A 24,146-nucleotide genomic window follows, 5' to 3' on the forward strand; every position below is an offset into this window, starting at 1 on the left:
GCGCCGCGCGGCCCGCTCTCCCCTCAGCCATCTTGCCTTCAGCCCCGCGCCGCGCCGCCCGCCAGCAGCTGGCTGTGATGGCGGATACCGGGATGGCGGCGGCGGCCCGGCCCGTCGCAGAGCCTGCGGCCGCGGCAGCCCCGGGGCGGGGGGCGCTTCCCGCCCCCTCCTCTCAGCGCCGGCCCGGGGCGGGGAGCGGCGGCGCCCGCCGCTGGTGAGGCGGCTCCCCCCGCCGTGGGTGCGAGTGGTTCGCTCCGCCCCTCCCTCCCCGCGGGTGGCGGTGGCGCGCTCCGCGCCTGGCGCTCGTTGCGGAACTGGCCGGGCGGCGCAGAGCGCTGAGGCGGCGGCGGCGGTAGCGGGGCAGGTGAGCGGGAGCGGGGCCGGGTGCCCGTGCGGGCTGGCCCGCAGGCGGGGGCAGCGGGGGCAGCGGGGTGGAGGGGGCCCGCCCGTGCCGCACGTGTCAGAAGCGGGGCGCCCGCCCCACCGCCGGGACGCGTGGGTCGCGCAGCGGGGCGCGGAGCGCGGTCCGCGGCCGGCGCCGCCTGAGGCGATCGGCACCGGCCAGCGGGCGGCTGGGCCCCGCCGCTCCCCCCGCTGCCTTGCTGCAGCCGCCCGGCTGGGCCCTCCGTGGGGGATGCTCGCTGCCGGCCGCAGGGTCGCTGCAGGAGGGGACGGGGGGGTGGCGGCCCGCCGAGCTGCGCTCCGTGGCGGGGTGCCTGCTGTCGCCGCGGGGCTCTGCCGCCACCGGCCGGCGGCGGAGCGGCGGCGGGCAGCACCCCCGGGGGTCGGGCGCGCGTTTCCAGCGGGGTGCCGGGGCTGGAAATGGCGGCGGTGGGGGAAGGGGCTCCGGCGGGGGTGGGGGCGCGGGTCCGCCCGGCGCCCCTCTGTGCCTGCCCCCGCTGTCCCGCCCGCTGCCCCGGCAGGAGCCGGGAGAAGGGCCGGGGGGGCCGGGCCCGGCCCCCCGTGAGGAGCCGGGGGCGCAGCTTTGTGCGGGCTTGCTGCGGCAGCGGGAGTGGGAAAGGTGCTGTTACTCCTTGGTTCGTAGACAGCAGATCCTGTTACTCCCCAGGACAATAGAATAGGAAATCCACTTCACGCTGGGCAGTGTTTTAAGTAAGTGACCTATAAATGGACCCTTAGGAATGGGTGTCACCACCTTGCTGTGTTGTTCCCTTTTATTTTCAGGCAGAGGAGGGCAAGAAAGCTTCGTCCTCATTACTGTTTGTGTGGAGTCACAATAAAGAAGTGTTTAGCGAAATGATAAGCCTTGGAGGAAACTGACTTCTTGTCTGGCTTTCTTCTCTCCTTTCCCTCCCTGAACTTCCTGGTATACCACGCTGTTTTCAGACATACCCAAGATAACATATGTGATAAATTTGCAGCCCCATGGAGATGCGGTAGGACTGTGAATTTGGCAATAATGTGCTGTCCCTAGGCGAGCCAGCCATTTTCTCTACATTCGGTGCCACTCTGGGTCGGCATTTCTGTTGGTGTGCTCTCAAGTGTCCTTGCTGTGCTCTTTGCAGCATCGCTTATCTGCAGAAAGGATGTTGCTGGTAGACAGAAGCAAGGGGAGGGAAGATGTATTGTGGTGTTCTGAGGGTCACGTAACGAAACCGGCGTCATCCAAATATAGGTTATTTGGGAAGTGTCTCCATTTTTGGACTTTACTCAGCTTGAGCCTTGGAAACTGTTTTGGACGGACACAGGGAGTACTTGCTGGTTTCAGCACTACTGAAAATCTGCAATCCTGACACATCAGGGAGAGCACCTCAGACATCTGACATAGCTAAAATGCAGTTTTTGCAGGCTCTAACCTGGCCGTCCCCTCATAGCATGTTATATAATACTGAACCGATTGATCATTCCAGCTATAAAATACTTCTTTTGCTTTACTGTTGTGTTCTTAGAAAATGCATAGCTCTTGGACCAAATTGGTTGTACCCTGCAATTAATTAAACACGCATTAAGCATCTTGCTGTGTGTTTAATAAAATGTAAAATCATCAGCAACTTTCTGGAACGCTGCCTTTTTTTTTTCTTTCTTCTAAAATAATACAGCCTTGTCCGCACTAGAAGATCTTGTACGTGCCTGTCCAGTGGTGCTGCAGTTGTATTGCAAGTCTGGACTTCTGTGGTTTTACCAAATTAACAGCTTTCAAGCTGTAAGCTTCAGTGTCCTACTGCATTAGTTTCCACACCGTTACTACTTTTAAACCTGTTCAGTTTTACTGGATGGGCAAAAAGGAAAGTAATAGCCATGCTGGAAGAATGCTGTCCATACAAAAAGCATAATATGGCCAAGTTATATTTTCATGACGTAGGTTTTATGTACCAAAGCTGTGAATGGTGGTGAACCAACTGGCAAAAATACAGGTCCTCTAGTTTAAAGTTTTCATGGAAAAACATGAAGTAAATATTCTAGAGGACAAACCTCTCCTTCAACCTTGATACCATGCTGTAACGCCTTTGAAAGCGGACAGGGTGTGTATGTAATGAAGTCCATCTTCAGTCTGTTGCAGATGGATTTTGGAGATGGAGGAATCAATGTTTCAGGGATTTTTAACATTAAGCCTTGCCCAAATAGCCAAAGTAGCTTTTTAGTTTCTAGAGTACTGGAATTGATGGTTCAATAGAAATGGTAGAGGCATCAGTGCATCTCAGATCTTACTAAAACACTTGTTCATATCATCTTCCTAAATTAAATTAATGTTGGCCTTGATTTTGTCTGGCATGGGGTGAGTGGCACAGGGGCTCATCATTTATAGCTTTTTCCCTCTCACCTCAAGCCATATCTAATACTCACGTTATGTGTAGGTAGGATATACCAGACTTACTTCTGGAAAGATGTTCAGTTTGGTTTATTTAATATCTTTTGCAATGAGACAGTTGAAAAAAAAATATTTATGAAAATTTCTGGTATTAAATTAGCAAGACACAAGTACTGCTGAGTTCCAAGGGAATAAATCTCAACAGTTTTTAATTTACAGCACTTCAGCTAATAGATTTTCTCTGATACTTCCTCCCAGATACAGTTAGATAAATTACTTTTTTTTTTTTTTTTTTTTTTTAAAAAAGTACTGTAATTAGATCTAGTGCATGAGAGTGGATCACAAATGATATAAAATTTAGTGATTTGGCTGTTGTTTTATGCTGTAGTTTTTTAACTAGGTGGGTAGTGCCATCGTGCTCACAAGATGGAAATGGATACTTCTTTTTAAAACCAAGTACAGAGTTGAATGTTTCACTTACTTGCCATTAGGAAGGAACAAGAGGTAGGCAATGCGTATATTACACCCCGGATTAATTCCTGCAAATGTCCTTGGCCCTGGTGTGCCTGAGTTTAAGATATACTACATTAAATTTCCAGGCAGCTTCTTAGCAGAAGGGCTTTGATGTAGTTACTCAACACACTAGTAGGAAACACACAGCGCAGCTACTGCTTGGGGATTTGCAGCAGTGAGGGAAGGATTTAGAAACAAGAATGAAAGAGTTTGATATGCAAGATTAATATCACTTCCTTGGTTCAAATGATCTCCATCTATCTCAAGGTATAAATTTTCATGAAAGAAAAGCAACGTTGGTGACCTGACAAGACACCTGGTGAAATAAAAATGAGCGGCATGAAGCATCAATTAGAAGGCAATGTTTTTTTAGTGGGATAGTCTGTTAATGTGTGGAATGATTGTGATATTTCTTTTCATGATGGAAGGGTTTTCTGCTTTCCCTTCTCCAGCTCTCGAGGAGAGGAGCTCCTCAAGAGCTATGAAGAACTGTTACGATGACCTACTGTTCGCGCTCTGTAACTGAGCCTGTGTAATTCAGCTGGTCTTTGCTCTGTTGTCTGAGCTAGAGAATAATTTTAGAGCAATTAAGTCCATTGTCCCTGGAGGCCTTTAAACCTGTCACGACCACATGAAAATTACTGTTGATGACTGAGAAACATGCTTCTAACTTGTCTCTTGGAACTAGAATATTCAACTGAAACCCCAAACCCAGCAAAACTTTAAAGAAATGACTTATAGGAGCTCTAAAATCATTTCGTACTGGCGAAATCCCAGGTTGGGGGGGGTGGGGGTTGTGCCTTTTGGTGCCCAGGGATCACTGCATTGTGCGAAGGTTGTGTTTACTTGTAGTCACTGCTACTGTCAGGACCCTTGCAGTGATTTAAGAGGTGCAGCTTGTGTATGCCTGAATTACCTATGCTGAGGCAGTTCTCGTGCTGTGTTCCTAGGCACTGTGGTTAAATGAGAGGCTGTTGAGTTTCCAGGTGCCTGTGAGAAATAATGCATCAGTGTAGCAGCGAAGAACAAAGTTTTGTGGTTTTCTGTTTCTTCAACAGCCTTCAGTATTTCACAGCAGCAGCAGCCCTCAAAAAAGGGCTGGTCATTGTGTTGCCTTTGATGTATCCTGTAATGTTTGTCAGATCTCTTCTTTTTGTGTTTCTACCTAGTTGCTAAACAGTTGTTCGAAGTGGTATTTGGGAGAATCAGGAAATCAGCCTTGTTTTTTACACAGGGGACAAAGATGCGCAGATTAACAGTAAACGTATCTGATGACCTCCAGGAACTGTGTGTTATCATAGGAGCAGAGCAGCCTTGTTTTTCTTAATCTGTTCCTTTTTGTCACATCTGTGAGTTCCGGCGCCATGGTTGTGTCCTGCTTCCCTTTATAGTCTGACTGAATTTCCCACTGTCAGTATCAAATATTTGATTGTCTTCTTGCCTGTAGCTTTGACACCAGCTTCCCTGGATCTCTTCTTGCCTGGCTTTGTTGTACATGCTCTGGAGAGGCCTGTGTGGCAGGAGATGGGGAGTTCTGCCTCTGCCCATTTGCGTCTCATCAGATAAAGATGATTAAGAATCAAAACCAGTGTTTGCCATAGTTGCTTCACTGACAAACACTGAGCCGCTCTGCTGCTGTGACTGTGTTTGTTTCCACTTGAGAGTGGTTAAACAGTGCTCTGCTGGAGCTACGAGCTGGGCACGCTTGTTCTGTTCTCTAGGCTGCCTCGTTTCTCCCTTCTTTCTTTCATTAGCCTTCAGACATACCCAGCAGGTGTTCTGTTTTCCCTCCTTCCTTTGCCGCGGTCACTGCCAATGTCTGGAAGGTCCTCTTGGGACCCCTTGTTCCGTCAGTCGCTGGCCCAGCAGTGGCTTGTAGCGGTTCCTTCCCCTTGGCTCTGAGCTGGCTTCTCCCGGTGTCTGTGTGTGGGTGGGTCAGCCAAGCACAGGCTTCTCGCATCCCGGAGCCTGAGCAGAGAGAAGATGGGCTTTTCTCTTTGATTTCCTTTCCGTTTTGACCAGCTGGTACTAGGATTTATCACCAAAATCAATAGTAACGTTGGTTTGAGAGTAGGAATTTCTGACGTTCCATAGTGTCGATAAAGAAAAGGGGAAGACGTGTAGAGGGAAGAAGAACAAGGCAGGTGTCATACATGGGGAGAGGCTGAGGCAAAACATGTGAGGCTCTGAGTACTAGTTCTGTGGTGCTAGCAGCAGCCAAATGATGATTATTTTAAGTACTTTATTTTCTGATTCTCATTACCCCGAGCAAAAAAAATAAAAATACTTCAGTGTTTCCACACTGGCTGTGAGTGTTGCCCTTTCCTGCCCTATAGGTGGCTGGGATTTAGTGCTGGGATCCTAGCGAGCTGCCATTTGTCCCTGTGTGGCCCATCTCCAGGAAGGAGAGTTGAACATGCCTGTGTGTGGTGGTGGTGGTGGTTCTGTGAGTTAAATGAGAAGGTGAACGGCTCGAAACCTATAGGAGAGGCATAAGCAAATAGTCCTTGGCGCAGTCCTCACCGTTTGCCTGCGGTGTGTGTTTTCTGCCTGCTGCTGTCCTGTGCACGTCTCTTCCCTGAGCTCCTGGCCTAGAGCTGCTTGCTGTGGCAGGGGAGAGCACTGAATAATTTAGCAGTTGCAGCTGCATCCAGCAGTTCTTCTCAAATGTCACATGCTTTGTTGTTTTCTTGTAAATTTTTTATGGCTGTACATTTGCAGTGTTTGGCTTTTGGAAAAAAGCCTGCTGGTGCCTGTGTTATGGGAGCTACTTCTCAAACAGGAGCTGGGCAGAGGGCTGGCAATGGGAGCATCTTGCGGGTGCTGGGGTCTAGGCTGCACTCAGAAGCAGTGAGAAAGTTTCTCAACTCAAAGCTTGAGCCAAAAGCAGTTCTGGTTTGGGAAAGAATGTGATGCTGTAGGTTGCAGAAGGTGACACTAATTCAGTTTGGGGGTGTTGTGTAGGTTTTGGTTTGCCCACCCACTTGCAAAGGGGCTGCTACTGGGATGTGAGGATCATTGAAAAGCTGATGAGGTAGAGGTGGAAGAGAAGGCTCTTGTGTTCTGTGATGGTGACGTTGCACAAGGAGAGAGGGGAAAAAAGGGCAGACCTGAAAAGAATGAAGCGCAGGGAGCCAGAGCTCCTGTGTTACTGTTCTCATGCAAATCTCTGGAGATTATTTTTAAATAAAAGATGAATTTAAATTCAAATGGCGTAGAGCCGGAGGACTGGCTGTGTTGACAGCGGGTTTTTATTCTAGAATTTATGTTCTATGAGAAGATGGTGAGTGGTGCTCTGCATGCCCTGTGCTATGAGGTGCTGCAGGGAGGATCGCAACAGAGGTGTTCAGGCAGTGAAGGAGGGGAGGAGAATAAGTCTTTAACCTAAATTGAAGTGTGTGACATGAACTGGGGCTGAGGCTAAAATCTGTCATCTCCTTCCTGTTAGCAAATAACTACTGTACAAGTGTGTGCTTCTCCTGTATTAGTTTATCATTGATAGTTTTCCCCAAGAGTGTAGTAGAGGAAAATGGATAACACTATTTGCATACTGTTTTTTTCTCACATGCTTATCTCTCATGGCTCATTCAAGGCCTCGGTCTTGATTTTTCTTTTTCTTGTTATTCTTTTTTTTTTTTTTCTTCAAACAACTAGTAGATGAATGTCCTAGCCACATGGTTTGAAGTATCTGCTGGTGGGTACAGCTGTGCTGGGACCACTCCTTTGCGTTTGCTGCTGCCTGCCAGTTCCTGTTGGGACTGCACGTTTGTTTTGGCTCACTTTGCACAGCCTTTTTGCACAAGACTAAAGGAGCAGCTGCAGCTGATGTCTGTGGAGGCGTCCTCTAGGTACCTGGATAAGTGGATTTTGTCAGCTGCCGTTGGTACTCAGCTTTCTGTGAGCAGTAATGACTTCTGATATTTGTGGTATTCATGGATATGGAAAACCTCACCAACCGGGAGGTGTTCAGTGTGTTGCAGATACTATGCTGTCATCTGGCTTGGGGCCCGCAGGTGCCAGGAGGAGTATGTTTCAGCGTTGGCTGCAGGCAGTCCTTGTGCCTGGGTGAAGGTTGTTTGTAGTGTGGGCAGTGCTGGGAGCTCTGGTGGTGGAGCGGAGAGGGTGGAGCGCTGCGGCTGCTCTATAAATAGACCCGCCAGGCTAAGATCTAGGGACTAAAGATGGGGTTGCTATGGAGATTGATCTGAATCAGATTACCTGTGGGTCTGTTTTCACAGCATGTGCATGTGTGGTGACTGCGTGGTCTTGCATGTACAGCAGGCTGCTTTCACCAAGCCTTTGCCTGAAGCAGGAGGGAGGGAGGGGGCAGCGCTCAAGGACCAGCAATATGACAGGATGGGGAAATCTGTCACTATAGCAACCAAGAGCCTGAATCAGTCCAGCTCCGCTCTGTGATGCTGCAGAAAGGTTCCTGTCTGTGTGGCGTGATACTTCTGTTTGCAAACTAATTCTGGTCATGTTAGGTCTATTTGGCAGCACCTCTGTCCATGCTACCTCCATTTTGCTCTGCAAAATTGATGTGGAGGCTTAAAGTTATTTGGCTGTGTCAGTACTGCTTTCAGAAGGCAAAGAGATAGTATCATTTTGTAGTAGGAGAGGAAGAGATGTTTAAATCGTTACTGTTCTTCAGAAGGGCTTCCAAGGATGTCTTTTTGTATTACCAAAACCTGTTTTTCCAATTCATTTTTGTAATTTTCTTTAATCTGATTTACTCTGTCCTTCCCCTCAAGCTTTATGGCTAGATGGAAGGTGGAAACAGTTGGGATGCATCTGCTGTTTTATCCATAAGGAACTCTTACTAACTCAAGTGATGCATGTGCTCCAGGGAGGATGCTTTTAGAACCTGCCTGCAGTCCTGGGTGATTCTCTACTGGGTGATTTCTTATGCTTGGAACTATCCCTAGGCATTTTGCAGAACCACACCTATATTACAGACTAACTATACTAGATGAATATGCCATTGTCTGTTTTAGGCATGCTTGCAATGCTTTGAAAATGCCACCCTTCTTTTTTAATTGTGCCAGAGTGCTAGTATCTTTTTTAGGAGTCACAGCATTGGCATGCACTGCTGCCTTGCCAAGGTGGATGGTAGAACACAAAGCAGTTGCACCAGAATAGCGAGTCTGTCCAGGTCTGGTTTCAGAAATCGTTCCATGTTCTGTCAAACTCTGGAGAAGGGGAGGTGTTCTCAACTCATCTGTGTTTCTTGCATTAGTAGAACCACTGTAGTATCTGGGTAATAGGGATAATGGGCTTCCTAGAATGTTGCGTATTTTTAAGTTTAAAACTAGCAAAGTTTAATATTGATAAAAGCAGAGGAAGTGCAAAATGGCTCAAGTGAAATGGGGACTGCTTGTCGGCTTCTTTAAAAGCTTGGTACAAACAAAATTAGTATGTGCTATACCAGAGATAATGGCTGGAATCACTTGAAATAGACTTGGAAAAATTAGTAACCAAAATTTCAGTGGTAAAGATTCCAGAAAGGTTATTAAAATGTCTAAAAACAGGTCAAAGCTACCAACAGATCATACTGTGCTTCTAACTGTGGTAATTCCTGTTCTGCAGTGAGTTACATGGGGTTCCTGGTCACGCAGGTGAGGTTGGCTGGTCCTGAGGTACTTGCACCTATTTCTCTAGCTTAGCAGATAGCTGTCTCTCTCAGAATACTCAAGGTGTGTAATGTGAGAAGAGGAAACAGAAATCAGCTAACAAGGGAGCACTGAAACTCCTGGCCCTACTTGTGTTTGTTTCAGCTTTGTTGAGTCCAATTGGTATGGGTCTTGAGTTCACAGTAACCAACGCACTGAGGTCAGGCATAGTGGCTATAGATCTGAACACAGTACAGGCTGTCTTGGTTGAGAACAAATAGAAATTCACAATGTTCCAAGGACATTTTAGAACGGAAAATTTAGTTCCTTTTGGACGTGGCAGGAAATCTGGTCTTTTGCAAGGTGACATTTCAGTGAACCAGAATTCCTGTGGCTTCTGTCCTGTAATTCTTGCTGTCTCCTTCACAACTTTCTTTTTTTTCTTTTAGAAATTAATGTCCCACTGTATGCTTTTCACTTAGCAAATGGAATTGTATGACCCTGATTTATATGCTAAAGATATGCATGCACCGGTGAACTGTGTAGTATGATCCTTGTACCAGATAAAAGCTGGAGATAATGGAAGGAGAGGCCTTTCTGGTACCGTTCGAAACTATGGAAAAGTTGCAAGAAAAGCAGGGCTTAACATCCGGCTGTTGGAAAATAATCTCATTGTCTTCATGTAATTTTTTCAAGCAGTGATTTAAATACCTGCTGACTATCATGCAGTTGAGTGTAAGGCTGGCCTGTCAAAGCTGAAAGCTGCTGTGTGAGGAAAACGACTGTAAGTGAGCTAAGTTGGGTTAACAGTTTGTTGTGTTCAAGTTATTTTTTGACTAAATTACTTTGTTCCTCTAGCTTTGTGTCTAGAAAGAAAAGACACTTAAAAAGGCTGAAGACTCCAAGGGGTAGATGAGATGGGCGTGCTGCACAATTCCTGTCACTCAGGACTAATGCTGGGTATCGGTCTGACACAGATGGCTCTGAACTGGTAAAAAAATGCTGCAGTTCTTTCACACATCAGTTCTGTGGTGTGGTGCTTTTCTTGAGAGTTTATATAGCCTTTTTTCTGGGAGGACTTTAAATTGCAGAATACCATGCAGATTGTCCTCTAAGAAGTTGTGCTACAACCTAAACTGTGGGTGTTTTGGGGGTTTTGAAATGTAGAGTAGTACCAGTAATAGAAGTGTTGTTTTGACCACTTTTTTTCATCTTGAGTACTGGTAGGCCGTGGGTTAGTGCTGGCTCTGGCCTTTGTCTTTGTGTCTGGGCTACTGTGCCAATTTCTCCTAGTTCGTGAGTACTGCTGACAGCTGCTACAGTATGTGGGTGGTGTTAATTCTCACCAACCTGTTCACCATCCATATGAGTGCTTATTGAAATGATGGTGTTCTCTGACATGTGATGTGTTTGTACAGTATGTTTCTGTGGTGCCCTTCGCTTCTTTAATTTTCTCCTTTTCTTGAGTTGAAGTTACAGGAAGTTTCTTCTCAGGCGCTGCTGGAGGATTCAGCCTTCAAAGGGCTGGTTCCAGGATTTTTGCAAAGAGAAAGCACACTGCAGAAAACCTTTTCAGAAATAGTGACCTAGAGTTAAAGCAGCTTGAGAGAGAGGAGAGGCCATCGATGTCAAAACCTGTACCATCTCAGAGGCAAGATTAATCTCTTGGTTCTGGTCCAAATGCCAGCATGAAAGAGGAGAAATGGGAGTGTCTCTCGGTTTTTCAATCTTTCTGTTCTGATGTACTTAGTCTGTAAAATCTAGGAGCTGGAAGCAGCGTGATAGCAAACCTCTGAGAAAGACACTGTTTTACCTCTTTATTGTTGTAGAAGAAGCTGTCATCTGTAGTTCTGTGATTGTATTATATTCAGTCAGGCTTTCCAGATTCCCTTAGCTGCTTGTTCCTATCTCTTCTTTGTGTCTGCACAAGCATTTGTGTGGCCACTTGGGGAACCAAGCCATAGAAGTAATCTCGTAAAAACGAAAGTGGCAAGGGAGGAGAAGGGAGTGTGTTAGTTTTGGTCTGTATCGATTCCACAATGTGGTTCACCATGCGACTGCATGAACGCTTCCAGCAGCACAGAGCAGGGAATGACGCTGGCCTGAGAGCAAGCTTTCGGAGATAGGGAGGGAAAGGCAGCACTGTAACGCCTGTTTCTGTGGGTTCATACAGATCATCAGCTGTGGTGTCTGATTCCAGTCAGGAGTAGGAAGGTGAGTTCCAGCAAATACTGATCTAATGCTCTTGAACTGCTGTCATCAGGCATTACTAGGTCTTTGAAGGAGCAAGAGAATGAATAGGGGAAGGCAAAAAACCTGAACTTGGTTCTAATTCTTCTAGCTCTTGTTCCAGTCCAACAGAACTTCATCTTCCAAAAGAAAGCCTTTGTCCTCTTAGGTCTCACTGTAACTATGACCTTGTTAAAAATAAGTATTCAAGCATAGGAGCCCCTAGAAGCCTCTAGAAGCCCCTGCAGATTATCTGCAGCAGTCTGATCTACTTGTGCTGCAGTAGAAATCGGGAATCTTTGGAAGCGCTCAGATCTTTTCTTTAAAAAAAAAAACCTGACAGAATTATTGATTTATGGCATCACTAGGATGCAACTTCAGCCATTCCAGGGACATTGGAAGCGCTGCATGTGTTCCCTTGTGCTGGTGGTCTGCTCACATACTCGTTTGAAAATTTTATGGTTTTGATGGAGTGTTTGTACTGCCTACCGTGCTAGCTCCTTTGCAGAACTGTAGGGAAGCTGTGTTAAGCATTGCAGTCCTAAGAGGTGTTCTCCAGGCTAGAGAACAGGACAAAACCACAGGATATGGACAAGTTACTAAAAGGCAAGCTAAGGTTGTGGTCTTGTAGCCTCTCAGTTACTCTGTAGTTATTGCATGTGTTTTTAGTCCATTGTAAATGCAGTTTAGTTTCTAAGTCTTCACTGAGGAGTAGGATAGTCTCTGTTACAAAGAACATATATTTGGTTACCATTGAGCAGTGGAAGTTCCTCAAAGTCAAACTCGTAGGTTACCTCATGGTAATTTACTCTTATGCCCGTATCTGTAACTGAACAGTGGGTTCCTTAAACAGTTCTGGGTAAAGCTGTTTGGAAAGGAAACAAAGTAGTTCTTCAAACTGAAGGCAAAAAGATCCCCTTGATCATGCCAACTTCATCTTGTTCTTCTCAAGTTCATCTATGCCGAAATACTTGCAGAATATGTTGGATCAAGAGCTGTTGCAGGACAGATTTTACAATGTTTTCAGTAATATCATTAAAATGAAGAGAAATGAAGAGACAGGAGCTTTACTTCCTGTGCCTGTGTTTTCTCTGTTGTTTAGAGAAGATACTTTATGAAGTATTGGTGCTCAGAGAAGGTGATTCATAGTGCTGTCACGTAGGAACCTACAACGGCTGTAACTGAGGATCTGCTAAAACCGTGCCACAAAGTCTTATAAAACGTGGGGGTTTGTAGGTGTGAGCGTTAAGGTTCCTTTCAGTTTATTATTCCATAATTAATACTTACGAGTATGATTTTCCTTTTTTGATAAATTATATACATACTTCTTGTGTGTGTTTGCGTTTTTACTGGTATTTGGCGGGCTCATGAATAAAATTCCCCAAGTCTGTACCTGGAATGCGAAGGGCTGGTTACAAAGCAAATATGTTGCTAGACTTGGAATGCAACTGTGAGATGCTGACAGTTACAGTGGCTTTAACTGACCTTTGGTTGTGAACTAATGAGAGAAACATCAAGAATATTACCTAAATTTGGTGAGATTTACACATTGTTAATAAATCTGTTATAATTTTATATAACAGATAAACTTATAAACTTTATGCTGCAGAACTGAAAGATTTCAGTACAGTAATAATAGTTGTCTGAATTCTGTGATAGCCATAGGATGTAAATATGAACTGGAATACAAACCTCACTCTGAATATGCCCCAAAAGGGAATCAGTTCACATGTTTTTATGTAAAATAACTTTATTAATGCTTGCACTGGGGTGCTCAACTTATATAGTTTGAGCATCTCTGATTTTAGAGTTTCCAAGAACTGTTTCAGAAAATTTCTGTTTTCAGGTTGTTTTTGAATGTAGATAGGAAACATTGTAATTTGTTACTTTGTAAGATTTTTTTTTTTTTTTTAATCTCTGTCATGAATTCAATGGAGTGTGAACGGTGAGATTGGAAGGAACAATTTTACAGTGCTTAGTGAATTCTGGATGTCTATTAAGCATAGTTTTTAACAAATGGTAATGCTGCAGTAAAATACCAATTGTGCCAAGGGGATTTTTCTGTTATAAAGTGGTCTGAGAAAGTAGCTGTGGGAGGCATGGATATCAAGATTAAATGGTGCAGATACACAAGATAAATGAAATTCTATAAAGTAAGTGAAAAAACCAGTATGATTTACCAGAAGCACTTTTGCTATTGCAAACTGCAGTTCTGTAGAACTGTGGTTCTGTATCTTCACAGAAGAAGTGTTGGTCGTCTCAGTCGTTGAGGATTGTGGAGGTCATTCTTGCTCTAGGCCACATCCAGGTTTGGGAGGGTGAGGTGCATTATATCAGATCAGACTTTCTTGATATTATCCCTTTTTTAGTCAGTCTGTTTATCAGACAGCTGAAGTTCAGGTTGCATGTTTTATGTCAGTCATGTTTAACTGTACAGATTGCCAATTAAAGCTCCTTTCCCAAGCACTGAGGAATCCCAGGGATTTTCCTGAACAATACTTTTGCCTCGAACCATTTCATGAATAGCTCTTTGCCAGTGACATGCTGCTTTGTTTGTCTGGTTTTTCTTGAGGTCCTCTTGTACTTTGTTGTGTGTTTTTCAGCTCTCTCTGCTTTTGTGGGCATGTGATTGTGGTTTTATACTCATGAAGAGAGAGATCGGTAGATGTCCGTAACTGCACAGGACACTGAGGATTTTGGGGAATGTAATTAAGGTCATGAAGTTGCTCATATGTATTTGGTATTCCTGATTATGCCTTTGACACTCTTGCTTTTCTTGATTGCAGGTTGGACTTGCCAGACGATTCCAAGCAGATTCTGTTCCCCAAGGCAGTCGATCACGGCTGGCTGGATAACTGACCACTGGATCGATGAACAGAAATTCACTGAGATGACATAGGGAGGGGTGTCAAGGACAATGGTGCAGAAAAAGAAAACCTGCCCTCGGTTACTTGACTATCTTGTGATCATTGGAGCCAGGTAATGTAAGAGTCTCAGCACTGCTTTTGTTTGGGCAGTAGAGTGGGGATGGATAGCCTGGCATCCACCGATGAACCCTTGCTTGGAGCTGAGCAGGTGCTGTCTGGAATGCATAATGGGAGCATCTACTTGGGCCAGGGCACCTTCTAAAAGATACTTGTGCAGCCAAAGTTCTTTAATTTGCAGTCTTCAGACTGCTTTTTGAGGGTCTGCAAAGGGTGACTAAGAAAAGTGATTTTATATATGACTCTCTGGTAGCCTATGCATCTGAACTTTGCTTCTGCTGGCATCAGGATAGAGGGATTCAGAAATCGAAAATACTGAAAGCCACATGCAAGTAAAATTCTAGTTTAGGGTTACTTTTCTAGCCTTTGAAGCGTAGTCTGTAAATTTAGTTTAAAAAAAATCATCTGGAACTTGCCTTACTTGGCTGTTTCTCCTTCTAATACTCATTTATCCTCATAGGAATGACGCGAATGCTTTATTTTTTTAAAGTCTTATTAACAATCAGCGGACAAAACATTATGCTTATTTACTTAAAGTGTATATGAAATGTACGGTTGATACGTGTGCTGTTTGTTCAAATACACAGGTGCTCAGTAAATGCTATTTTTCTTTATTCAAAGTTTATGCAGCAACTTTCTGCCAGTCTATTTGATGCATGTGTTCTGAAGGCTATTTTACTTTCATTTTTAAGTATCAGTGGTTTATGTGCATCACCCTGTTGCTTTACCTCCCACTTCCTTTTTGGAATACTTTGGGGTGCAGCATTTAAATAGGCTAAATGGAAGAAATCGTATAATCCTAAGTAATAATTATTTCTCTTATTGTATATTCTGGACAGAATAATAGTTTAATTAGTTCTTATTGTATGTAGAAAAATAACGAAGTTTTCCATATGTGTGTCACTGACTAGGAAAAGGAGGAAGAAATGTTAATTGCCTCCTCCAGTAATGCTTATAGTGTCTGATGTTCCCACTGAGGAATTTGCTAGCATCACTTCTGGAGTCCTGCAGTTCTCTTGGTTTTTGCTGGACAGCGGCAGCTGGATTGCTAATGCCCAGAGGTGTGTTGTCTCATTAGGCACTTGAACAAAAATGCCTGTGATAAGAGATGGAGCTGACTGAAGTAATCAGCTACTGCAAAGTCCTTAAAGCTCCACGTGGCCTTTACCATCACATCTTGTTATCTACCATGTGCAAATAGCAGTGCCTTTTGGAAGTATTCCCTTTTATTAGATGCAGATTTTCTATATGTCTGAGCAGACTCTGTAGCTAATATTACTGCAAAGGCATGAACTGATGATGTATCCACTGGTGCTTTGTTGGCGACTTTGTCCTTTAACCATTTACTGTCAAATAAACTCTCTAAACAGTACCAGCATTATTTGACATTTCTTCTTCAGCATATGATGCATTAGTTGTGTCCACTGTATGTAAAAGCTTTTCAGGGTTTCTTTTTTCTTTTCATACAGTATTTCAGTACTTAACTGTACAGGCAGGATAAATTCTGTGATCAACTTATGCTTTATTACTAAAGCATTTTTATTTTTTCTTTAATAAAATATTAGTTTGGGAGAATTAGTCAGCAGAGCTATTTACACCAGTGTAAACTCACTTTTTGTAAATTACCAACGTTCTATTACTACTTGTTTGGGTTTTCTCACCTCTCAGATAAGAGGAAAGCAAATGTAATTTCTATTTCAAAATGAGCAAGTCTAAAGTATCAAGGCGAGAAAATGTCTTGTAGGAGATCCCATAGGAGAGTGATGGTGGAGCCAGGTCTCATACATCCCATTAAGTAAACATGATACTAAATGCTAATTACGTTAGAAAATGGTGAGAGGTCAGACTTTAGAGCAAAGAGGTCAAACCAAAGAGCGGTTGTTCTGGGGACATACTTTTCTTCCTTCGCCACATGGATCTCATACTATTTGTCTGGCACTTACGCAGTAACTTTAATAGAAAAATAGTGGTAGGGAGATAGTTAATATCTGGAAAGAATCTGTTCTTCTGGTGGAAAATTAGGAATGAACAGGATTACCTTTCTGTCTTTGTGTTCCATAAGTGATTGTAGTAAAAAGGCTGGTGAGCCAGTGTTACGCAGGTCTGCATATTAATGCCTGGCTTTTATAATAACTTACACTTCAAATCCAACTTGAAAATCAAACCCAGGAATATGTATCTATATCTATGGTTGCTAGAACTTTTTATTGAAAATTTTACAGGATGAGGTCCATATCATTCTACTATTTTTCTGAGTTCTTTCCTAGTAAATTCTTGTCTTTCCAGTTAGGAATTGATACTGGATTTTCTTCCTAAATTTTCATAGATGGCTGAAATCCAGGGAGGTTTCATCTGACTGTATATTTGGAGAGGGACAGTATTTCTTACCCAAGTGTTGCCCGGAAACCTGTGTGGTTGAATTCATCAAATGAAATCAAAGTCAGGAAAACATGATAATACGTTCTTCCGGGAACAACATACTTCTGAAAGGCCTTTCCTTGGTCAAATTTGAAAAGGCTTTGTATTGGGCCTTGATAAAGATGGTATAGACCTTTTTATTTAACCTTTCTGCAGCTGTGGCCTTGTGCTAGTGATGGAGCATTGTGACTAGTGACTGAGAAGTTGTGCTTTCCCTGCACAGTAGGGGAGAGAAGAAATAAAGATGAAGCTGCGCCCACAGGCTCCTGACACGTTAGCAGGGAGATACCAAAGATGATTATGGGCATACTAACCATTCCATGGCTTTATGATTAGTCAACTATTTATGGGGGTTTTGTTTGCTTTTTTTTGTAGGCAGCCAAGTAGTGATAGTGTTGCTCAGACTCCTGAACTGCTGCGACGTTACCCTCTAGAAGACCACGTGGACTTTCCCCTACCACCTGATGTTGTGTTCTTCTGCCAGCCAGAAGGATGCCTGAGCATGCGGCAAAAACGCATGAGCTTCCGTGATGACACTTCCTTTGTCTTCACGCTCACAGACAAGGATACAGGTGTCATTCGCTATGGAATCTGTGTCAACTTCTACCGTTCCTTCCAGAAGCGAGTACCCAAGGAGAAGGGAGAAGGCACGGGGGGCCATCGAGCTCGGGAGGGACAGAAATCCACCAAATCTGGGGACGCATCTGCACCCCAAGAGGAAGTGGGTACTGAGAGTTCTGAGAGTGGTTCTTCCCTGCAAGCTCCAAGTACAGAGTCTACTCCAGATGTGAATCGATCACCGCGCAGTAAGCGCCTGGCCAAAGGCAGCCATCGCTCTCGGAACAGCACTCTGACTTCTCTGTGCATCCTTAGTCATTATCCCTTCTTTTCCACCTTTCGTGAGTGTCTGTACACCCTCAAGAGACTTGTGGACTGCTGTAGTGAGAGATTGTTGGGCAAGAAGTTGGGGATTCCTCGTGGGGTGCAGAGGTATGTTGAAGGGGAAGAAAGAACTTTTTCCTCCCGCTGTTTGTGTCCAGGGCTGCAATTGTCTGCATGGCAAATTGTAGCTACAGGTGTGGCTGCAGAAGCTGCCAGATACTGGCGGTTGACCTTTTTGATGTTTTAACCCAGGATCACAGTGGGAAAAGGAAAGTTTTGTGATGATTGACTTAAAACTTCTCTGTCTGATTCTGTAACCTGGTAAGATTTTAATTTTTGATATGCCTAAGGAGGCACTATCCTGCTAACAACTGACTGAGCATCATCTTTTCTGAAGCTGAGCACTGATGCTGTTATTGCTGCTTTGGCCTATAAGCTCCATGGCAGTGTATGTCAGGACTGATTCTCTAGAAAACTAGAAACAGCCAAGAAGCAACGTAGAGAATTTCACCATTTCCCTCTTGCCCCAAATGGAAAGTGTGCCTAATGAGCTTATGGAACAGTCTGAACTTCAGCGTGGGAGAGAAAAGACTAGAGAATCAGGAATGGCTGAAAGAGATCAAAGTACAATATTTGAAGGGGAGAGGGAGGAGAGGTAGAAAACAAAGGAGTTGTCTAGGAAGCATATGGGAATGGGGGTTGGTAACAGCAAATTAACAGGAACTTGGTGTATTTTTAATGTGACGTAGTAATCTTGCATATCTGCTATTAAAATGTTGGGTATGGAACAAAAGCTGTTGCACTGTAGGGTAGAGAAGGAACAGTGTCTTTATGTGTATCAGTCATGGATTTTTATCTGTGCTGTTGTGTCTGACACCTACATTCCAGGATATTTTCCTTTCCAATATGCTAACTGAAAAGAGAAAATATAAAAGGAATTTCTGGAGGAGGAGATTGTCTCAATAGTAAGAGGGATGGGGCTGTGAGATGGCTCATAATGTGATTTAAGTAGCCTGGTACATTCCAAATTAAACTTGTCAAAAGCAAAAAATGACAGGACATCTATCATTTTTATCTTTATGACCTCTTTGCATTTTTTGCAAAAAAGTGGGGGAGAAATCTGTCCTGTTCACAGAGCGGTAGCCTACTTCTTGGGTTACTGCCCTGGAACAGTTCTAGGTGAGTCTCCTGGGCTTATAACTGACTCTCTTGCATTAGCAGATTTATCACCTGAATCCACTGACTGCTGGGGAAAAAAAATTATTCTGTCATAACAAAACTTCTTTTTTTTTTTCCCTCCCCATGGAAGTGCGTATTAAGGGAGCTTATTTTGTCACTTGGTTTAGTCTGATAATTACTGAAGCAGAAAAAGAGCTAAATTTAATTATTTTCCTCAACTCTGAGAGCTCATCTGATTTTGGAAAGAGGTGCTAAAATATTCCAGTGTTTGAAGGGTGTGTGGTATTTGAAAAGTTTGCTCTTTTTGGACATAATTCTTAAAGAGCAGAGCTGAGTGACAGATGAGGAGGGCAGGAGAAGGAATACTGAGCATACGTCTCCGTGGGTTTGAATTACCATGTGGTTTGCAAGTCGTGACCTGAAAAAGTGGAACGGTTTTGAAGTGGTGGCAGAATAAAGGTGAAACTGAATTCTTAAAGCTTGCAAAAGGATGAGCATGCCTGTTAACAACCTAATGTCTTGTGCATTACAAGTGGCTGAAGGAAGAGTGGAGGATGAGAAGCATTGCAGTTCCTGAGAGGTGTATCACTTGCTCGGCATAATCTCAAATTGCCCTTCTTTTGACCCCTCCAAACTTCTCTAATTTTTCTTCCTTTCTGAAGCCTCCAGTGTGTCCTTTTTCCTTTTTGAACTGTAAGGTAGAGCCTCTAATGGGAACCCATGCCATTCTAAGGGATCTGTTGGAGTAACTGAAGATATTTATCAGGCTGAAGTTTGTTGTCGAATGGCTACAACACGTAGCCTTCACTGTGCTACAACATTAAGGGGCTAAGGCTCTCTAGACAGCTTTCAGAAATTCATATTGTCAGCTGAAATGCATCCCCTTCTGCTATTGGTTATTCAGCTCTTAAGAATGACATAATGAAATTTAGGGTAGGATAAAAGAAGAGTATTTTATTATGCCAAAACATCTGGGAGATCTTGGTGTGGCATATTTTTCTTGTCTTGGGTTTAGTTCCTATTCTTGCAAATGTTTGTAGGACTGCTGGAAGCAGCATCCTGCAGTCAGTCTGCCGCAATTCTGGGTGAGATGTGAGAGTATCCTCTGTGTGTGCTGCATTTCAAGCACCAGGGTGATGAGAGATCTTTAGAGGTCTGGACCTGACTGAACCCTTTAAATAAATGAAGGAATTCTTAGGCGGGAGTGACATACTTGTGTTGATTTAAAAAGGTGGTGAGGGGCTGGAGCATCTCCCCGGGGAGGAAGGGCTGAGCGGGCGGGGGCTGTTCAGCCTGGAGAGGAGCAGCCGAGAGGGGATGTCACCCATGGCTGCAGGTATCCCAGGGCGGGTGCCCAGGGGACGGGGCCAGGCTCTTCCCAGCGGTGCCCAGCGGCGGGACGAGGGGCACCGGGCACAAACCGCCACACGGCCGGTTCCCTCTGAGCAGGAGGGAGAACATGTGTCCCTGGCGGGTGGCGGGGCGCTGGGCCGGGCTGCCCAGAGCGGCTGGGGAGGCTCCTTCTGCGGGGCCACTGTGCAGCCTGCGGGGAGAGCCTGCGGGGGGGGATGGGGCTGGGGGCTCGGGGGGCACTGCCCGCCCACGCTGCTCCGAGATTTCTGCCAGTGGCATACTTGTGTTAATTCCTGCCGCAGGAAGATTTATACTTCCCCACAGTGGTTGTTCTAGCAAGTTAAATCCCTACCCTCCATTCATCTGTGTAACCAAGTGATTGTTAGCTGCATCTTGTAATTCACGGTGGGTCTGCCTTTTCCCTGGAAGACCCTTGTGGAAGGGCTGTCAAGTGAAGCTGTTGGAGTATTAATCTTGTTCTCCCTGTACAGGGATACAATGTGGCGGATTTTCACAGGCTCCCTCCTGGTGGAAGAAAAGTCTAGTGTGTTGCTACATGACTTGCGGGAGATTGAAGCCTGGATATACCGGTTGCTCCGCTCGCCAATGCCTGTCGCTGGTCAGAAGCGGGTGGATGTGGAAGTCTTGCCACATGAATTGCAGCCAGCTTTGACCTTTGCTCTTCCTGATCCATCCCGCTTCACCTTGGTGGATTTCCCTTTACATCTGCCTTTGGAGTTGTTGGGAGTGGATGCCTGCCTGCAGGTGCTGACCTGCATCCTTCTGGAGCACAAGGTAAGAAGGGAGGAGGTGATCTTTGGTAGGTATGTAGGAAGTGCTCTTCTCTTCAGATGGAGTGTGTAGAACAGGCTGGGTGTGTAGAACAGCTGTCTCCTGCACTGCCTGGAATCAGTTTGCAGGGGGGCAAGGGATAGCTCTTTCTGACATTCTTGTTTTGAAAAGTTTTGCTCTCCCTCAAAAAAGCACCTGAAGCTTGTTTTCAGACAGATTAATAGAGGGTCACCCAGTTCACAGCCATCGAATCAGAGGCCTTCTGGCTGTGAGCTTTGCATGCCCCTGGGAGGCGGGGGAGCATTAGAAGTGAATGGGCTGCAGTGCTAATGTGAGTTTCTTTGGTTCCAGGTTGTATTGCAGTCCCGAGATTATAATGCACTCTCAATGTCTGTGATGGCCTTTGTGGCTATGATCTACCCGTTAGAGTACATGTTCCCAGTGATCCCTCTGCTTCCCACCTGCATGGCCTCTGCAGAACAGGTACGTATTTTTCCTTTATTGCTCTTTTACAAAGGCTGTTTCTGTGATGTCTGAAACTTATATAGGAGTAGCCCTTGTTTCCTTCCCCACTGTTTTCGCAGGGATTGTAGCAAAGTCTGCCTTGCAAAGAACGTTCTTTGTGCGCCATAACTATTTAAATCAGAGGTAGCACCACTTATTTAGGATATCTTCAAAGCATGCTTAGTGAATAGTATGACACTAAGCAGTAGTTCACAAGCAATGGACTGAAAGACCATAGATCCACAATATTATGACGAGTATTTACCCCCCACCCTCCCCCCAGCTGAGTATTAAGGTCTTTGGGGAGAGTCCAGCGTAATATTTAAGGATGCTTGCAGGTTCTTGATTCAGGGGTTGGGATCTGTTGCCTGCAATGTATTCTTCTCAGAAATATGAACTGTTGAGTTACTTCAGCTGGGACCCTGGCTTTTGCCAGTAGTCGGCTCTCAGCAGGAGCTCATTGTTTTGCTTGGAAAGGTAGAATTCAGGCTGGCTTACTGCTTCAGTGCTCTCTTGCAACTGATGCTGCAGGTTTGTTCTCATAGCACCCTTGGAGGTGACCAACTGTTCTAGATTTAAAGAATAAATTAAAGCCACTGGTCTCAAGCTGCTACATGCCTTATTGATGTAAGCTTTTCCCTCTGCTGATTCCCTTATCAGAAACAACCTGAATTTTTCCTTAGGTTTTCCATGTACATTTGAAAAAATGTGTCAATTCCTTCTGCTTCCTGGAGATGTTGTTTTGAAACCAAAATACCATTACAAGGGTAAGGGTAAAGCCCTTTGCATGGGTAGAGCCATATTTACAATGGCACAGACTCAGTTTGAGCTGAGGGTGTATTCAGCTGTGCTCACTGCATCTCTAGTTAGGCTTGGTCCGTGACAGATTGACAGATGTGGCAAGCTGTTAGATTAGCTAAGTTTTTTTTCCCAAGAGCCATGCAGTCATATAAATTACATCCCAGGGTAGGGGAAGGCACAGGACGTGGAAATTCATTGTCTTCCAGATGAAAATTGAAGGTCTCTGAGTAGGAGCTTTTATTCTGCCTTTTTTTTTTTTTTTCCCCCCTAAATGTTTCTATTGTATGAAATTAATTAATTATCAGTGCCTTGTGTGGTGTCTCCTCAGCTATAAACATCCTGTAGTTAATAAATAAATAATTGGGAAGGATGTGGTGATATCAAATGCAGATCTTGTCCTTACTGAAGTCTCTCTTTCTCTCAGTTGCTTCTAGCCCCTACACCTTATATCATTGGTGTTCCAGCAAGTTTCTTCCTTTATAAACTGGATTTTAAAATGCCTGACGATGTATGGCTGATTGACCTGGATACCAATAGGGTAAGTGGTGTCCATAAGGACTTGCGGCTTTGTTTCCAGGGAACTGTGTGCTTTCAGCGGTGTACCCGCTGAGACTTTAGGATTCCGTTCCTAGCTGTGTCTCAAGGTCCTCATTTCTTTTGCTGGCAAGGCATTGTTTTTCAGTTAATTCATGTGACTGTATCATTAGAAGATAAACCCTCAAAAAAATAATAAAGCTGTCTTCTTGAGTTGCCTGCAATGTATTCTTCTCAGAAATATGAACTGTTGAGTTACTTCAGCTGGGACCCTGGGTTTTGCCAGTAGTCGGCTCTCAGCAGGAGCTCATTGTTTTGCTTGGAAAGGTAGAATTCAGGCCGGCTTACTGCTTCAGTGCTCTCTTGCAGAGAGACCCTGTCTCTTATAGCCCAACCTAAGAAACCCAGTCTGCTAAGAGCATTCCAGCACCATGGTTTGTCATGATTCAGATGGTACTATGTATCCCACTTTCTGCTGCGGCATAGGCAGGGCTAATTCAAGGGAAATGTGTATATCTTCTTCTCCTTGATGGAAATTCCGAAGGATGAGCGTGGGTTCACTCAAACTTCTCTTTTGTGTGGTAAATGATAAGTCCATAGTTTGTGATATTGTGAACAATAACAACCATGAAGAAGTGAAAATCAAAGTGTTGATGCAGGTGTCTGTGTGTGGGGGTTGTATTGTGGGTTTTTTTTAAATTAATTATTATACTTTATGGCTTTTATTCTTCAGTCTCTGGTGTGGTGGAGATTCTATTTTGAAAATGACTACAGCTGGGGAAATTGTAGTCTGTTGCTGTGCTTAATTCCAGGTGATCGTTCCTACAAATGCAGAATCTTTGCCAGCACTGCCAGAACCAGAAGCTTCAGAGCTGAAAAAACATCTGAAACAGGTAATAAGCACTTTGGGGAAAGGACTCGGGCTCAGTAGAACTTAGCAGATGTAGTCTTGCACAGCTCTTCTGCTGTACTGGACAAGAACGCAAGTCAGCAAATATAAAGCAAAATGTGTTAAAAGCAGGTGTGTATCCTGGCACATCAGATGGATGTGGAAATGTTTCAGACTACTAGATACTCTTGTTCAAAGAAGTGTCCCTTGGTCACTCATGGAGAGGTCTACTTCTCTGAATGTGGAGGTGGGCTAATCAACAGGGCTGGTTAAACAAAGTTGTGGGGGTTTCTTTTGAGGTTGCTGAGCTGTATGACTTTCTAACATTGTCTTCTCCTGACTAAGCTAAATCTGAGACTTTCATCTTGTTTCAGATCTCTCTGTAGTTTCTCCAGAGGACTTTGTTGTCATTTTTGTTACCTGTTTCATCTTTTTCTGTCTCTACTGCTTCCACTTTCATCATTTGTAGGGGAAGCACAGGACTAGGACTTTTCTGTCAACCTGTTTAAGGTGCCTCTTCCATATAGTTGGCCAGGTAGAACGACCCCCATGTTAGAAAGCAACAGCATTTTGAGCTTGAAAAGCAGTATCAGTTCATACAGATATTAAGTGCTAGGTATCCAGTTGCTGCTTTTCTATATTAACGGAGAGAGTTAATTTGGAAAACTGAGTGGTCACTGAGGCTTATA

The 24,146-nt window shown here is 44.5% G+C and overlaps 1 protein-coding gene across 28 annotated transcripts in view; it reads left to right on the forward strand.

The window, feature by feature from the left end:
* Positions 1 to 218: 218 nt before the first annotated feature.
* MADD (MAP kinase activating death domain) overlaps positions 219 to 24,146 on the forward strand; it is a 77,056-nt gene continuing 53,128 nt past the window's right edge. For 16 of the 28 annotated variants that reach the window (XM_055792020.1, XM_055792002.1, XM_055791972.1 and 13 more), the window contains exons 1-7: positions 220 to 364; positions 13,908 to 14,100; positions 16,899 to 17,513; positions 20,429 to 20,732; positions 21,081 to 21,212; positions 22,459 to 22,572; positions 23,381 to 23,461. In XM_055792020.1, coding sequence (XP_055647995.1) covers positions 14,039 to 14,100; positions 16,899 to 17,513; positions 20,429 to 20,732; positions 21,081 to 21,212; positions 22,459 to 22,572; positions 23,381 to 23,461 — 1,308 coding nt within the window. In that variant the 5' untranslated portion in view covers positions 220 to 364; positions 13,908 to 14,038. Of the gene's footprint in view, positions 365 to 13,907; positions 14,101 to 16,898; positions 17,514 to 20,428; positions 20,733 to 21,080; positions 21,213 to 22,458; positions 22,573 to 23,380; positions 23,462 to 24,146 lie in introns of all 28 variants that reach the window. The other 12 variants (XM_055791960.1, XM_055791966.1, XM_055791954.1 and 9 more) reach the window with 2 other exon arrangements.

Source organism: Falco peregrinus, chromosome 1 (genome assembly GCF_023634155.1).
Source record: "Falco peregrinus isolate bFalPer1 chromosome 1, bFalPer1.pri, whole genome shotgun sequence".
NCBI classification, from domain to species: Eukaryota; Metazoa; Chordata; class Aves; order Falconiformes; family Falconidae; genus Falco; species Falco peregrinus.